Consider the following 17,077-nt stretch of genomic DNA (forward strand, 5'->3'; position numbering starts at 1 on the left):
TTAACACTATCGTTCAATTTAGTTCCTACTGTGAACTTTGCAGCTAGGATATGTAAATGCTTTGAGACTGCTATTGATAATATCTTTATGAACAAATCCAGGGGAAAAAAGTCATATCACAAAACCAATAGTAAATGGACTATCTGATCACGACATGCAGCATCTTGTGTTAAATGTTGAAACTTCTCAGGATAAAAAATATATTAAATCTGAGTACAGGACGGTAATAAATAAGCCAGAAATTGAGGAATTCAGGAAATTGCTCAAAAGCATGAACTGGATAGATGTTTACCTGACTCAAATGGAAAATGCAAAGCATTCATTAATAAAGTTACCTCCACATTTGAAAACTGTTTTCCCCTACAGGTAACTCAAATCACACAGAAGTCGAAAAATAAACCATGGATTACACAAGGAATAAAGATATCATGTGGGGCAAAAAGGAGACTGTATCTACTATCTAGGAACAGCTCTGATATTAGCATTGTAATGCATTACAGAAAATATTACAAAATATTGAATCAAGTAATCCAGAAATCGAAGCAGCTTTATTAAGAGAAAAAGATAATTGTATCGGGCAACAAAATAAGAACTGTATGAGATATAGTGAAGACAGAGAGAAGTGGGGCCAAAAAGGAAGAGGAACAGATAGCTCTAAAAGTAAATGAGACTTTGGTAACAAGTGCATGTAGTGTTGTAAACCTCTTAAACAAGACTTCATTTTTGTTACTGACAACTTGGGGTTATCAGGTTCGACGAACGGTGCAATGGAGTATCTGGGACCAGTCTTTGAAGAACATCATGTAGAACCTGTTCAAGGAACTTTGTATTCCAACCATTGCTTCTCAGTATACTTACTCCTTAATGAAATTTTTTGCAAGTTATATATCTTTATTTCCAACAAATAGCTCAATACATATTATCAATACTAGGAATAAGAACAATCTACATAAAGACCTAAAATCACTTATGTTGGTCCAAAAGGGAGTCCAATATTCAGGAACACACATTTTCAATAAATTACCAGCAACCATTAAAAACTTGGTTTCAGATAAAGCACAGTTTAAACAGAGTTTGAATGACATTTTGATAGACAACTCCTTCTACTCTATAGATGAATATCCTAACAGAGACTGTTAGGCCAGCTTAAGTAAAAAATGTGTTAGATTTCAGTTTTGACAGCACTTGGTTGCAACATTCAAGATTAGGTATTTTGTGTATGATAAATTTATTAATAGTGCATAACAGTGTTTCATTCTGACAGCATATTAATTCTGTAAATATTAGCTTTTCCAGTTAACTGTATTGTATTCACCTATTTTGACAATCTTGTGACAAATGATCAGGGTAGTATGTATTATATTAAAATGTTTTATGTTATACATTCTGACATGTTCCACACCCTCGAGAATCATCTCATTTTTTCGGTCTATGGAACGAAAACTGAATCAAATCAAATCCAATCATCATCTCTCGTCATGTAATAACTTCACTTTCTCTGCTTCCCTTGTTGTCTCCTGTTTTTCCAGTACTCAGCCACTCTAGTGTCCAGGTCTTGTTCCTGTTCCAGCTTTGACTTCCTGCCAGTATCTTCTGAGCCCCACCAAGAAGTGCCTTTTTATGCTCTTCAGATAATGGTCCTCTCTGTCTTTTGGATGTTGATGCCATTTTAAAACGTTGGTAGTTGGTCACCAATCTTCTAAATTTGTTCCTTTCAGGAATTTCTCTCTCTGAGATACCAATCTGCTTAAGATATTTTTCACATTCTTTGAACCATCTTGGCCTTGTTTTCTTAGATCGGATGAAACTCCAAATTCTTTTTGTTAGTCGATCACCGTCCATCTTCATGAGATGACCATAAAATAACAATTGTTTCTTCGTAATGGATGCTGTGATAGGTTCTGTCTTGCTGCACAAGTCCTCATTTGCTCTCATTCGCCATTGTCCATCAACCCATCTATTACCTTAGGATTTTCCTTAATATCCTACGCTCTCACTTTTCCAGCCGCTGAGCTTGACCTTGTCTATTCATGGTCAAAGTTTTGGATGCTTATAAGCCCTCAGGTTTTACAACTGTATTATAATGTTGGAACTTGGCCCATATACTCATAGACTTTTTGTTATAAGTATTCTTTGTCAGATGGTATGCTTGGTCTAACTTGCTCATCCTGACAATTGCTTCTTCTTTCAATCCATTCTCCTGGTGGATGACTTCACCGAGATACCTGAAATTCTTAACTCGTCCAATTTTTCCCAGGTTGGTGATCATCCATTCAGGTCCATCACAGATGTTCGTCATATATTTTGTCTTTTGAATAGAGATCTGGAGTCCAACTTTTTCAGCTATTTCTGACAGCCTATTTATCTTGTTGACTGCTGACTCTATGTTGTTAGCAAAAATGGCCAGGTCAGCCGCAAAATCCAAGCAGTCAATGCACACCCCTTTGTTCTTAGGACCAAGTCTGAACCACTCTTCATTTGTTTATTCTTGGGCTAGTAACTTTCTCCACTCTCGAATGACCTTTTCCAAGACACAATTGAAAAGGAGTGGGGATAGTCCATCTCCTTGTCTTATGTCCGTTCTGATTGTAAAGGGTTCAGATACCTCACCCATAAATTTAATTTTTGAAACTGTGTTAGTGAGAGTTTGTTTGATCTGCTTTCTTGATGTATTATCCACCCCAAACTTTTCGAAAATATTCATTAATGCCTGTCGTTCGATGGAGTCATATGCTTTCTGAAAATCAACAAACATGACCACATAGTTATTTCTTCCATTTTTATTGTACCTGATGATGTTCTTCAGGTTAAAGATCTGTCCTGCGCAAGAATGGCCCTTTTGGAAACCAGCTTGATAGTCCCCAATCAGTTGGTTACAGTGATCTTCTATTCTATTCTGTATCACTTTGGAGAGAATCTTATATGGAACAGATGCTAATGAGGTTCTCCTATAGTTATTGACATTCTTTTTATCACCTTTTTTGTGTAGACGATGGATTAAAGCTGACTGCCATTCAGTTGGTATCATCCCAGCTCTCCAGATCTCCTCAAAAAGTTGGAATAGTACATCTAGAGTTTCATTGTTTGCCAGCTTCAGTAGTTCCGCCACTATTGAATCCTCTCCAGCTGCCTTATTATTCTTAAAGTTGTTGATGATCTCTTTGGTCTCCTCTTTACTAGATGGAGATGAGTTGGGTAGTTTGTGGATTGGGGCACATACAGGGAATCTTTCTTTCAGTTCATCACAATTAAGTAGGTTTTCAAAACAACGAGACATGATCTTGCAGTTTTCTTTGTTGGTCAGGCAGAGTGTGGTGTGCGTACTGTAAGACCTTCAGTACACACACCATCAGATTATTTGACTTGTTGCTCTAACAAAGTAAGCGAGTGTCAGCAATATGTCTCGTGGTCTTATTGTGGCGTGTTTATCTTCTGCCATTAGGTCAGACGATAGAAATGCCTCTTGCACGCTTAGAGTAGCAGATTGACGATGACCAACTTTAAACAGAACTTGATTAATTTTCACGCACATTTATTAAAATAATAACAAGCATAAAAATTACTTAACTTGGTTCTGGATGCTATTTACAATTGACAATCTGAAGTTCCTTTGGTATTGGTACGTTAATCTTATTCTCACATATATCTCGGAAACTTGACGAAAGTGTCTATACATTTATCTTCATGGCTATGTACAGGAATATGGTAATCTTATTAGGCGCAGACTGAATCTTGACTATGGACTGGTACAGACAAATGTAGAACTCGTACAGACTGGTGCAGACTAATGCGGACTGGTACAGACTGGTGCAGACAAATGCAGACTGACTGATCGGAGGTCTTTACACTCGTTATAATATCTCGTGCGTTTATGTATCACTGCGCGAGTGTGATCCACGAGGAGAAAAGGTTCTACGTTAGCAGCAATCTCATTGGCGTCGTTACATATTAATAAGCGGATCGGCGGAAGCAGAATTTGGTCCGTCTCTATGGCAGCGCCATCTCGTAGTGCGGAGACGGACGAGCGCTGCGCCTGCGCTGTTGTGCTTAGAGGGGCGCGCTCTAGTGGGAAAGTTGTGTACGCGCTGAATACGCGGAACTATGTACACAACACCGAGCTTTCCATTTTCGTCTCTAAAACAAAAACTAGGGGCTTGGTATCCTTTCAGATTCGATTTGAACGTCTGATAGAAGTCTCTGGCATTGTTTATCTGGAAATACTGATCGATCTGTTCTAACTGCTGTTTCTCATACAATTGCTTAGCCCTTCGTAGAGTTCTGGCTGCATATTTTCGAACTTCATGGAATACATCAGAATCTTCAGGTCTCCTAGTGGAGTTCCAATTTTTTCCATGCACTTGCTGTTTGGGCCACCACCTCATCACAAACCTCATTCCACCATCTATGCTTCCTCTTTTTAGCTGTCAGGATTGTAGTATTAGCTGCTTGTTGGATCGTGGAGGCAATGTGTGCCCATTTATGGGATTCAATTGTCAGTTACTGGTGGCATTATTCCAATATGTTTTGATTGATTTTGAGCTTCGCAACATCATATTTCTGAATTTTATTTCTGATTTTCACAGTCTTATTGAGAGGGATGAAATTAATTTTTATCTTGGAGAGGTAATGATCCTTTAAATTTAGTATTTTATCTGTAAAAAGGTTTCTTTCTATTATTTCTGATTTTTTGATGTTGTTTTTTTCTTATTTCTGCAATCCATGCTATTGTTGATTCCTTTATCCAGAACTACTCGTTCAGTAGAGGTCTCTAAAAAGAGGTTAATCTTCTTTTAGCCATTACTTCTGATATTTTCTCAAAATTTTTGTAGATCTCCTCATTACTTCTCATTTTCCAGCCATCTGTAGCTTGTATTGCAACCATTATTTTCTAATAATGCTCCTTTGAGGAACCTCTGTTCTGTCCAGCTTATAGTTCATCATTAGGCATCCTCATCCATATAAACATCCTGGTCATACCACTGTGGGATAGTGTTTTAGTTTTTTTTTTTTTTTAGTTGTACATTTCTTGTTGTAAATATCCTTTGTCAAACAATTTGCTCTCTCCAGTTTGCTGACTCTTGCATCTACTGTAAATTCTTCTAGTCCATTCTGTTGTACAGTTTGTCCAATATATTTAAATTTACTTACTAACGCTATTTTACATTTTTGTTTTTCTAAGAATGTTGATGCATTGTTTGAAATTGTCATCAATGTTGGTTTTTTTGTGGAAATTTTGGGACCAGCTCTATTTGCTATTTCTTCCAGAAGCTTTATTTCAATAACTATGTCTGTCAGATTTTTTGAAAGTATATCAGAATCATCTGCAGAAGCCAGGCAGTTTACCTTAATTCCATTTGTTTTTCGTCCTAGAATAATTGGTTCAATTTTATTATTTTTTTTCTCCAAATTCCAGATACTTTCTATTTTTTCTAGAATGCAGTGTTACAGTAAAGGTGATAAACTGTCCCCTTGTCTAACACCAGTTTTTATTTCAAATAGTTGAGATACTTCTCCCATAAATTTAGCTTCAGTCATCCTATTTGCTAGAGTTTTGAGGATTATGTTTGCTTTAACACAAAATTCTTTGATGATTTTATCTATAATTTCTCTGCCTACCAAATTAAATGTTTTCTTGAAACCAATACATGATACTATTATAGGTTTGGTGATTAACAGTCTGTGGAGAATTATTGTTTTTCTATTAAAAACCTGTTCTGTGCAGGGTCTTCCCTTTCTAGAGCTCCTTGAGATTATCCCAGTTATTTGTCTAAAGTTTCTACAACTCTGTCCAGAGAATTTTTGATAATATTTTGTACACCACTGGCAGAAGTGAGGCACCTCTGCAATTGTTGACATTTTATGTGTCCCCTTTTTTTCATAGCTGTGGATTAATGCTTTACATAATCTATTCAGCTTTCCAAATGTTCTCAAAAAGCAGTTGTAGATCATTTATGTATTCTGACTATTTGAATAATTTTGCTGTAGTGGAGTCTTCACTTGTTGCTTTGATGTTTTCGAATGAGTTGATGGCTTCATGAATTTATTGCTCTGTTAGTGGGAAATCTTCCTCCAGATGTTGTGGGACTGCTATTATATATTGCTACAATGTGCTATTATTATTGTTGTTGTTATTGTTGTTTGGTTGCCTGTTCTTCAGCACTTTCTTTCTGTTTCCTTTATCTACTTGCCGCCATTTTAGCCCATTTACGAGTATTTTCAGTTTGTTCTTCACTTATGTGACCTTTTGGTGGGGTCCTCTTGAAGACGTCTCAGTTCTCAGCATTTAAAATCACGTTATCTGCTGTTCTTTCGCAACTGAATTTCATCATGTCCAGTCTAGTTTTTTCATTCATTTAACCATCCATCTGCCTTGACTAAAGAGCCTGAATTTTCATCCTTAATTCTTGAACAGTCTCATTTCTCTCTTTACTTTTTCCAGATGAAGAAACTTTTGGTTCTCAAAGCTAAGATTCGTATCAGTTTTTTTATTTGTTTCTGCCTATATCTCTTTAGTTAGAATATTTTCTCTGTCTGTATTTGATTATAGTCTAAGTCTGAATATTTTTATAAGTACATTTATTGCTGTAGCAATGAGTAAAATAAATTTGTATTGCACTGCCTGTAGCATGTAGCATCATTTTGACTGTTAGTCCTCTTGCTGTACAAAAAGTAGCTTTGATGATTACTTAATGCATGTATTTTGTAAGAGTTGTGGAATGGTTAGTATCTGTTTATATTTTTCTGATTAATTCAAGCTTGTCAATGCACATCCTGTGTTAAGGAAATATTTGCACTGAATTTACTGTGTGTTAAATATAAGCAGTGGATCCATTGGGGTAGTCTTTTTGGTAGAAATATGTCAAGGTGAACAAAACAGGAGATGGTGAAGGAAGAGAGGGAAAAGATCAACATTTGCTTCTCATCAGCAATATAACTGGGTTGCAACATTCAGTGAAAATTATCTGTGACAGGCAGTTGTCAGAAATACATTTTTTTGAAGAAACTTTATGTTTGTATAAGCATTCATTAAATTAAAAAAGTTGGATTTCATCTGTTAATGCAAAAGATAATGTTTTGCATTGCAGGCATGATGAACCTGTCAAAGATGAAGAATCGGCCAATGATTCTTATTGGAGGATAACAGTATGTATAACTTAAACTTGAGATTCTTGAAAATAAAGCTAGTCAGTATTTCTTTATAGTACTGATTTCTTAACAGTACTGATTTAAATACATCTAAAAGATCGCTGTTACATAAATGAAAGTTGACGAACAAAGTCTTAGTGGACATTTGTATAAAACTGTCATAGGAGTTATTTACAAGAAGAGTAAATATTTTCAATATGAATGTGGTGAGACATTTAACAAATGTCATGGCCACACATTAATAGGACCTTATAACACTACCATTATGATATTAGTTTGCTTTTATGTAAATAACAGAAACCCTCTCTCTATGTTTCCACGTATAACCCTCTTACTAAAATTTAGTTTAGTTTCCAAATAAAATACACTATGGAAGGATAGTCCTGTTTATAGGAAAAGATAATCAATAGAGTTATCCTTCTTACAGGATTTACTGTGTGTTGCGTCTAATGGATAAGTAAATTAGACTCTTCACTTCTTTTCCTAAGATCTTACCCAGTGGTTAGATAGAAACACAGTATGAATAATAATATACTGAAGCTAGGACAACTCAGTTCCAAGTTCATTTAGTGGTTTAAAATATGTACTTAATGGTCACCAACTTATCCTGGCAATGAAATAGTGAAGTATTGGAGAAGCAGAAATGTGAATTTTGCCTACTTTCTTGCTACTGTTTAGTTGGTTCTTCAAATAAATTACCCCACTTAAACAATGTTGGGCTACACCTTTATACATTATGTTTTTAAAAAAGAAAAAGCCCAGTAGATAACTTCAAGGAAGCTAAAAAAAATTAGCCGTGGTGGTGGTGGTGGTGGTGGTGGTGGTGGGGGGGGGGGGGGGACAACCTTTAGGAAAGCACTTTCCATAATCAAGAAACTTAAATACTTAGACACTAAAGCACACACTTTTTATACTGAACATTTCACTTAAAGAAAACCTCTTTCTTAAAGGAATTTACTTTCAAAAGCTATTATTCTTTGAACTAATTCTGTATAGTCATCTAACAGATTCTAGTAACTTGGCTTCACTCTGATTGAATTTTATGTAAGCAAACTATAACACTTTGCAATAGTTAAGAAAACATTTTTATTATTTACACTAAAGCAATTTAAATGGAGCCTCTTTATATTAACTTGGCACTTCATAAGTCTGTAAAACAGGACACTCTGATTAATCAAACACCAGGAAGGAACCCTATACAGATGTATGATTAGGATGAAATAACAGGTTGAGCTAGTTTCCGTAAAGTTCAAGAATGATTATTAAAACACAGTTTAAATTAATGATTCATGCTGTACAAAAGTAAAAATATAAAAAAAATCTTATCTGGTTGCTGTAGGCTTGGGTGTGGCGAACAGTTATGATTGCTACACTACCCTGCAAGTTTCTTGCTGTATGGGCACAATTTCTCTTCTTGGCTTCATTCAGTTTTACACACAGTAGCTCAACAATTCGCAGCTATGCTGTAAGCTGTTTGCAGTCTTCAACCGAGGCATTTTTATGAAAATTTGCAGACAAAGCTTCTCCTGCTTCACAAAGGAGTTACCTCAATCACTGCTGCCTACAGACTGTGTGACTTACTTCCCGCGCTTGCTCAAGGTAGCACGCCAATTCGCCCTTGCCGCCTTTTCCACTCCCCACAGCCATTTTCGTTTCAAACAAAAGCACACTGGCTTTTACATAACACCTATTTCTTACATTGTTCCTAAGCATGACCATTTCTTAAATTGTCAAATTTACATCAACATGAACAATTTATACACACAAATATTTTTAAATACAAAATGTCATCAAAAAATTATTTAGTCCCTTGGTATCCTTTGTAGAGGACTTGGGCAGGTTTGTCCCATCCTAGTACACATTATTTTGTTACTTTCCTTCAGATATTCCATTTAGCTACATCTACAATAATTCCCACAGATATTGAGTAATTTTCTGCCTTTTGAGGTGTCCAGTGCAGGTTGCTCTCCACTTCCTGGGTGTATTGTATCGAGTTAGCTTTTTCAAATTTCCATGTGGGTTTATCAATGTATTTTGTAACTGATATTTCAGCACCAATGATGACTTTTGTGAGCCAATGTACACTCCTTTAAAAATGTTTCAGTACTACTATTGAGTGATTCAGTGGTAATTTGTTCTCATCAGTGGAAAAGATGGATGGGTCAGGTTTTGTATCAGTTTCCGTCTGCCTGCCCAAAATGTTTTAAATTCCTTGGCATCAAACTTAGATAATTTCTTGTGTATTGATCCATTTGAACAATGGTTCTCTATTTTTGTCTCTATTTATGTAAGTCCGGGTTGTGTTTTGGAATTAAAATCTTAAACATATACGTGCTGTCTAGTTGCTGTGTGTAAGACTAGTGTCAGACACTTTTCTTTAGGTGATTTGTGGACTGATGATGTAATAACCAGGCCTTTGAGTTTTATCCTAATTACTTCTACATCACTAATTTTCTGACAGCTTAAGCCAGCATAATCCAAGAGCTGTTTCTTTTTTCATTTATTGTGGATGCACATAACAATTGAGAGGAGTATTGATATTGCTTTATATTGCGTAATCTTGCATGTAGCTGCTGAATTATCACCTAAATGCATTTCCTATAGAGCTATAATACTGATGGCATGCTCATCATCTAATTTGCTTTGGTAACCGCATTTGCACTTGTTAATCCTACATTAATTTGGGTAATATGGACACCTTGCCTGATAATTTTTGACTGTAAGCTCTGAGAAGTGCTGGACCATCTTTTGTGTAGAGTTTTTGCTGTCTGCTCCTGCAGTCACACTGCCTGGGTGCACCATCTCGGGGGTTGTCTACATGCCACACAACAGTCTTTTTGGTGTCCAGTGCGAATGATTCACTGGTAAATATCCTGTCCCATACACTTTTGTTTGTAGACAATACTTCTGTGTTAGCTGAAAATAGAAACCCTGAGCCAGTAAGCAGCAGTCTCAGTACCTCAGAGAATTAGTTTCAGGTAAATTATATGGATCTAACATATCTAAAATGCACATGGTTTAGTTTGGAAACCACACAAACACCCAAATGTACACACCCGCAGTAGCTGCAGGAGGGGGGGGGGGGGGGGGGGAGCAGAGTGATTGGAGAAGACAGTACATGGTCTGAATGGGAAAAGATTGGTGGGTACAGAAGAGATAAGGGAAAAGGTAAAGTGATACAGTGGGAAACAAGTTAGCAGAGGTTTAGGTCAGGTGGATGGCACTAGATGTGCTGGAGAGACAATTTCCACCTGTGTAGTTCAGAGAAACTTGCACTGGAAGGGAATATCCAAATGGTATGTTTAGTCAAGCAGTTGTTGAAGCGGTGTACAGCCTCTTGGCAACTGGAATGTCAAGTCTATGGTTTGCCACAGTTTGGTGCTAGACATTCCTGCGAGTGAACAGTTGGTTACTTGTCATCCCTACATGGAAAATCGTATGGTAATTGCAGCATAGCTGATTTTTCACAGGTTGCTTTTGCACATGATTGTGCCTTTTATATGGTGGGAGATGCCTGTGACTGGACTGCTGTAGGAGGTGGTGGGTGGATTTGTGGGACAGGTCTTGCACCTTGCACTTTTTGACATGGAATGAGTGGCAGCTGTCAAAGTGGAGGGAGGTACTGTTGGTGGTTGGTCCACTTGACATGTATTTATGGATATCGATGTCTAGTAACATGGCGCATTGAGTTGAGAATGATCAGGTTAAGATGATTTGGGAGTAGGTTTTTAGGTTATGGAAGAAGCAGTCTATACCGTGAGTCCAGATCATGAAAATGTCTCAATTACTCTGAATCAGACAAGGGGTTTTAGGTGTTGACTGGATAGGAAGGACTTCTCCTGATGGCCGATAAAAAAGTTGGCTTAGGATGGCACCGTGCGAGTACCCATGGCAGTACTACAGATTTGTTTATACAAGGATAATCACTTAAAACCTGCGCCACAAACATTGCAGAAATGGAAAGTGCTATTGATGTGTGGTTTTCACAGGATGGATTGGTAGTTGGGGGCTTATGCTAGTAACCAACCAACAAATTGTAGTGATATTAGAAAGTGCATTTTTTTGTGCAAACATACACTTTTTTAAATGAAACTATGCCTATTGGTATTAACTAAAAGTAGGGTAAATTAGTCTATCAGCGGTGTTTGTTGCAGGAGTCTAGTGTTAGCTATTCACGAGATATCATATTTTGAAAAGTTCCCACGCCAACACTTGTACATTGCCTGTAAAGTTCCCACGCCAACACTTGTACATTAGCTGCGGTAGCACACACTAAAGAACAGTCCAAGTCCATACACTAGTTATGTGGATTGTGACCAGTAATGAGACAATTGACCATCACAGGCTGTGTTCAAAATGACCACTGGCAGCACCAGTATATGCTTCCAGTCTGGTATGGAAAGACTGCTGCACACATACCAGTATTTCAGCAGGGACAATCCAATAGGCTGCAGTAATACATCATTGCATATCATCAGATGTAGTGGGTATGCCCTTGTAGACAGCATCTTTCAGCTTTCCCCGTAGAAAAAAGTCTGCAGGCATGAAATTTGGCGAATGGGTCAACCAAGATGCAGGTCCTCTGCATCCAATCTAATGATTCGTAAACAGTTTGTGAAGCCATGTTGTACTTCGTGCACTTCATGTGCAGAGGAATCTCTTCTAGCATCCGTGGAAGATGGTTTGTTAGGAGGCTGTGATACTTGGGTGCATTCAGTGTTATTTCTAAGAAAAACGGGCCTATGAGCTGATGGTTCACTGCCCCACACCACATGTTTACATTCCAAGGATGCTGACATTCCACCTCCCACAGCCAAAGAGAATTGTTAGCAGACCAATAGTGCTTATTTCAGCACTTTACCAGGCCATGATGGTTAAAATTTCCTTCACCACTAAACAAGATACATGATACATCTGGAGTATCCTGTCTTAATGCCCATGTATGGAAGTTAACATGATTCTCTTGATCAATTCCATGCAGCTCTTTATAGAAAGGGATAAAACCTATGTCAATGGAGAATGCATAGGACACTTGCCCGATTAATGCCATTTCCTTATGCGATTGTGCAGGAGGTAACATGTGGATCAACTACTTATTTCCTTCTGTTATGTTGCTAAGAGTTAGGCTACGACTTCCACATAATTGGTTGAAGAGGTTGATAAATGATTGCCAAGATGGTTGACATTTATTGAGATTTATTGCCGCATATACTGTACAAGAGTGAACTGCATTCTTCGTACACTCTCCATACACCATGAGCATGTCACCTTTTTCTGTGTTGGTAAATTCCATCATCCACTCACGACCTACTGCTTGGACTGTCACACACTAACTGACTTGCAAGTCATAAGGCACTCTAGGAACACACACACAAACACACTGTAAGCAAACAACATAATACCTAGTAACTACCCAGATTGAGTGGCACAAACTAGTATTGGTGTGAAAACTGTCAAAAATACTGTATCTAATAGACAACTTGTACTAGAATCCTGCAACAAACCCCAATGACATTCTGATTTACCCTATTTTTAGTTTGTTAATGTCAGTAAGCACAGTTTCATTTAAAAAGTGTACATCTGCACAAGAAAGTATTATTACAATCTGTTGATTGGGTAACAATAATGAGTCCCTGACTACCAATCCATTTTGTCAAAGATGCAAATCAATAGCACTTCATACTTGTGGTGCGAGCTTTAGGCATTTCACCCTGTGACTTGGTCTTCAAAAGTGAAATAATTGTGGGTCAGGATGTGATTGGGTAAGGGGATTAGGAAAGAGGTGGGGGTTTGGTATCAGGAGTATGTTGGGGAAGTGAGGCCATGGGCATGGCGGATGTTGGGAAAGTGAGGCCATGGGCATGGCGGATGTTGGGAAAGTGAGGCCATGGGCATGGGGGATGTTGTTGTAAAATGATGTTGCATCCATAGTAACCAGCGAGAAGTCTTGTGGTAACAGAACAGGAACTGTGGAAAGGTGGTGAAGGAAGTCTGCATTCTCTGCATTGTAGGTTACAGATAATGGTTTGCAGGCGGTGTTCAATGGGAGGATTGTACCCAACCACAATGGGACAAGTGGAGAGACCTCTGTAGTCGGGTTTGTGTAGTTTGGAGAATAGGTAAAAGGAAGGAGTGGTGTGAGGAGGGAGAGATTGATCCAGATGGGACGGAATTAAGGTCTCGGATAGCTGCTGGAGTCTTGTTGGAATTCTGGGATGTGATCATGATTGTAAGGTTTGTATGCAGAGGTGTTGGTGAAGAGACTCAGCCACATAGTCACTATGACTCATGAACACTGTGATGAAGCTTTTATCTGTGGGAAAGATGATAAGGTACGGATTGATTTTCAGGTTATGGGTAGCTGTGTGTTACATAGGAGTGATGTTGGTCTCATTAGAGAGGATTTAGGAAAGGAAAGTAAGGCCAGGTTAGAAGTGAGGAATTCCTGAAAGATAACCAAGAGATGACTGGCTGGAAGGAGATGTTCAGGGTGGGAGGGAGGCTGGAACTGTTTTAAACAAGGTTCTATGTGAGGTTTTTGTTGGCTGTTATTAGTGGGGTGCACATTGAAGAAATTTCCATTGCAGAGATTAGGTAAGGAAAGAAGGTCCTTTACAAGTCAAGCATGCTTGAATTTAGGTTTTGGCTAAAGCAGGGGTAAGAGTTGTGGCAGAAAGGTTGACAACAGTTTTACAGGATTGGTGTTTAGGATGTGTATATTTCATGGAGGGTGGAGGAATTCATTGCAATTGTGGAAGATGGAGTAATGAAAAAAGCAGGGAGGTATGAGGGGATGACCGGGGGGGGGGGGGGGGGGGTGTTTGAATCAAAGCTGTAGGCTCTTCCTTGGTGGCTAGTGTGTGTGTGTGTGTGTGTGTGTGTGTGTGTGTGTGTGTGTGTGTTAATGGGAGGGAAGGGGTATAAAAACTGAAGAAATAGACCAAGACTTCACGACAATAAGCAGGTTTAAATGAGTGGGTGTTGTAATAGATATGCAGAGGTGGAGGTGATGAGGCTTGCACAGGATAGAATAGTGTTGAGAGCTGCAGCAAACCAATCTTCAGACTGAGTACCACAGCAACAACAAAAAGGTCATAAGATGGAAACAATTTTGCGTTGTAGTATCTCCCTCTGTTTCCACTCCATGTAGTTTTCACCTGTTGTAATGTGGCATGTGTACAGAGATTTATCGGGTGTTGTTGATATTTTTTATTGTACTGTATTAACAAGATTTATTAAGAGTGGTGATAACATCAATTTGTGACAATAAATCTTTGTCATGGGGAATCTATAATACTGTTGTTCCATTTGTAATAAACAATTTCTTTGATGCTGTTTTTCCAAATAAGCCTAAATTTTACTGTTATTCACATGGACAGAGTATCATGTTACAAAAATTCATAGAAAACTTCAAACATAACAGAGTAAGACATGAGAGATAGCTTCAGATGATCTTCGAAGATCAGTTTCTTGAGACAGAGACAGTGCCATTATTATTATTATTATTATTATTATTATTGTTGTTGTTGTTGTTGTTGTTATTATTATTATATTGAATTGTTTTTAATTAATACCCCCTTAAGGAGAGCAGTAAAGCACCATCAATTTTCAAGGCTTTTTTCTGTCTTTTTTGTTTGTCTTTCCAAAAACTTCTCATATATTCATTGTGATTCTTCTTCCTGTATTCTGTATAGTTCTTCCCCGTTTTCTTCTGTTTCAATATCTGCTGAAATTTCTGTTTTCCAGTTTTTTCTCTGTATTTTTTCCTGTCTGTGATGTCTTCTGTGGAGATGTTTAGTTTCTTGAGGTCCTCCATGGTTTCCTATACCCAGTTGGTTTTTGCTTTATTAGTCATCACTATATTAAAAATATTCTTGGTGAGTCTGATTTTGTGCATCATTTGTATGTGTCTCTAGAACTTTGTCCTTCTTTACCTGGTGTTGTTTTTAATCCTCTGTGTTTGTACAATTCTTTTGTCAATATGTTTATCCAGATCCCTTCTCTCTGAACTGGCCTGTAGATCTTTCCTTCTGTTTTTCCATCTCCTTGATTTTTGTTCTTCCCTTCATTACTGTTGTTCTGCGGTGTACAAGGCCTATGATAACTACTGTAATATAGTGCCTTAATTTGGCATTGATGGAAAAACTTATTTTGTTATAAAGTCTGAATACCTTATGTAGTTTTGTGATTCTTTTTCCATTGGATGTTAAGTTCAGTTCCATTTTCTATGTGATCTCTTCCAGGCACTGGAAACTTTCTTCATGTGTTATCTTTCCATACTTTGTTACCAGTGGGTGTCCGTCTCTTTACATTGTGTCAATGTACAAGTTTTTTTCATGTGAGATTTGTAGTCCCGTTTTGACATAGATTTGATAGAGAGTTTGTAGAGCTTTTTTGTCTTCTTTTCTGTTATTTCTTATGATGACTATATCATCAGCAAAGGCCAGACATTTGATCTACATGTGCATATATATTCCACACACCATGGCATGTATGACACGGTCTGACTGCACGTAGAGTGCAGGCTTTGTTTGTCACGGCACTTGGAGAGCGAGGATTGCAGCCCATTGCCCAGAATATGTTGATAGTTTTATCCTTGTGTCTCTCAATCTTTACCCATCTGACTCTTTTGGCCCATGTCCTGATTATTTTCTCCAAAACTGAGTTAAATAGAGTAGGTGCTGGCCATCTTCATGCCTCACTCCTGTCTTTACTTTGAACGGTTCATAGATCTCCCTATGAACTTCACTTTTGATATTGCACTTTTAATGTTTCTTGTCATATTAACATTAAAGCTAATGATAATCTGCAAGAATAATGTAAGGCTAGCATCTTTTTAGTCATATGTTTTTGCTGATACAGCTTATATTAGTACACCTGGAAATAAATGTCAGTTTTGTTCCGATGACAACACGTCACCTGGGGATAGTAGATGTACTGGCAATGGTTTCAGTGTCATCCGCCAACAGATAGTGTAATGGCATAGCTTCCAGAGTCTACCCTTTAATAGGAAATGCTCACAGCCAGTGTGATGCAGACATGTGAAGCAAGCAGGCAACCATGTCAGGAAGGCACACTCGTGATTCTTATAGCCAATGAGTGAGTTTAAAAAGGGGTCAAATTGTGGGCTTCCGAGTGGCAGGATGGTCCTTTCAAGGGAATTGCCACACTAATTGGACGTGCTACGTCAGTTATGCAACATTGCTAGTATCAGTGGTCACGTGAACATTCTCACACACGTAGTCGAGGTTCTGGACATCCACACAGCACAGATGCTCACTAGGATTGTTGTACTGTAAGGGCAGCAGTTGCAGATCGTACAGCTACCACAGCACAGATAAAAGATCTTGTGAGCCCCAGATGTGTCAACATGAACTGTTGCGAATCGGTTATTGACAGTTGCGCTACGGACGTGCACGCATCTAGCCCGTCTTGCAATTGTGCCACAGCACTGACATGCACGGCTCGAGTGGTGCCATCAGACGATCTCTTTGAGGATGGCACGGCATGCCGCGGTCGTAAGTGATGGAAGCAGATTCTGCTCGCACACGAGTGATGGTCGTATCAGCAAATGACATAAACCTGGTGATCACTCTCTTGTAGAGTGCATTCGTCCGAGATACAGTGGCCCTTACGGCCTGGGGTGCGATAAACAACAACTCTCGTTCGTCTGTGGTGTTTCTGCACTTGGTACATGCAGAATGATGTTACACCGGTTATTTTTGCATTCTTGCAACTGGAAGGTAATGTACTGTTCCAGCAGTATAGTGCTGACCCACACGCTGCCCATGAAACTCGATGTTCTCCCAAAGATGAGCAGTGACTTCTCTGGCCAGCATGTTGTACGAGTTTGTCTCCAACTGAGCACATGTGGAACACAATGGGATGAGAAGTGACTCGTGCAACTTGTCAACCGACAACTCTTACATAA

The 17,077-nt window shown here is 38.3% G+C and overlaps 1 protein-coding gene across 2 annotated transcripts in view; it reads left to right on the top strand.

Annotated features, from left to right (window-relative positions):
• The window catches only part of LOC126210045 (molybdenum cofactor biosynthesis protein 1), a 120,398-nt gene that overhangs the window by 77,064 nt on the left and 26,257 nt on the right, over nt 1-17,077 (top strand). The window contains exon 8 of one of the 2 annotated variants that reach the window (XM_049939153.1): nt 7,086-7,143. The exons of the other annotated variant lie outside the window; for it this stretch is intronic. Coding sequence (XP_049795110.1) covers nt 7,086-7,141 — 56 coding nt within the window. The 3' untranslated portion in view covers nt 7,142-7,143. The remainder of the gene's footprint in view (nt 1-7,085; nt 7,144-17,077) is intronic. 2 annotated transcript variants of the gene reach the window in all.

Source organism: Schistocerca nitens, chromosome 10 (assembly GCF_023898315.1).
Source record: "Schistocerca nitens isolate TAMUIC-IGC-003100 chromosome 10, iqSchNite1.1, whole genome shotgun sequence".
In the NCBI taxonomy this organism is placed as follows: Eukaryota; Metazoa; Arthropoda; class Insecta; order Orthoptera; family Acrididae; genus Schistocerca; species Schistocerca nitens.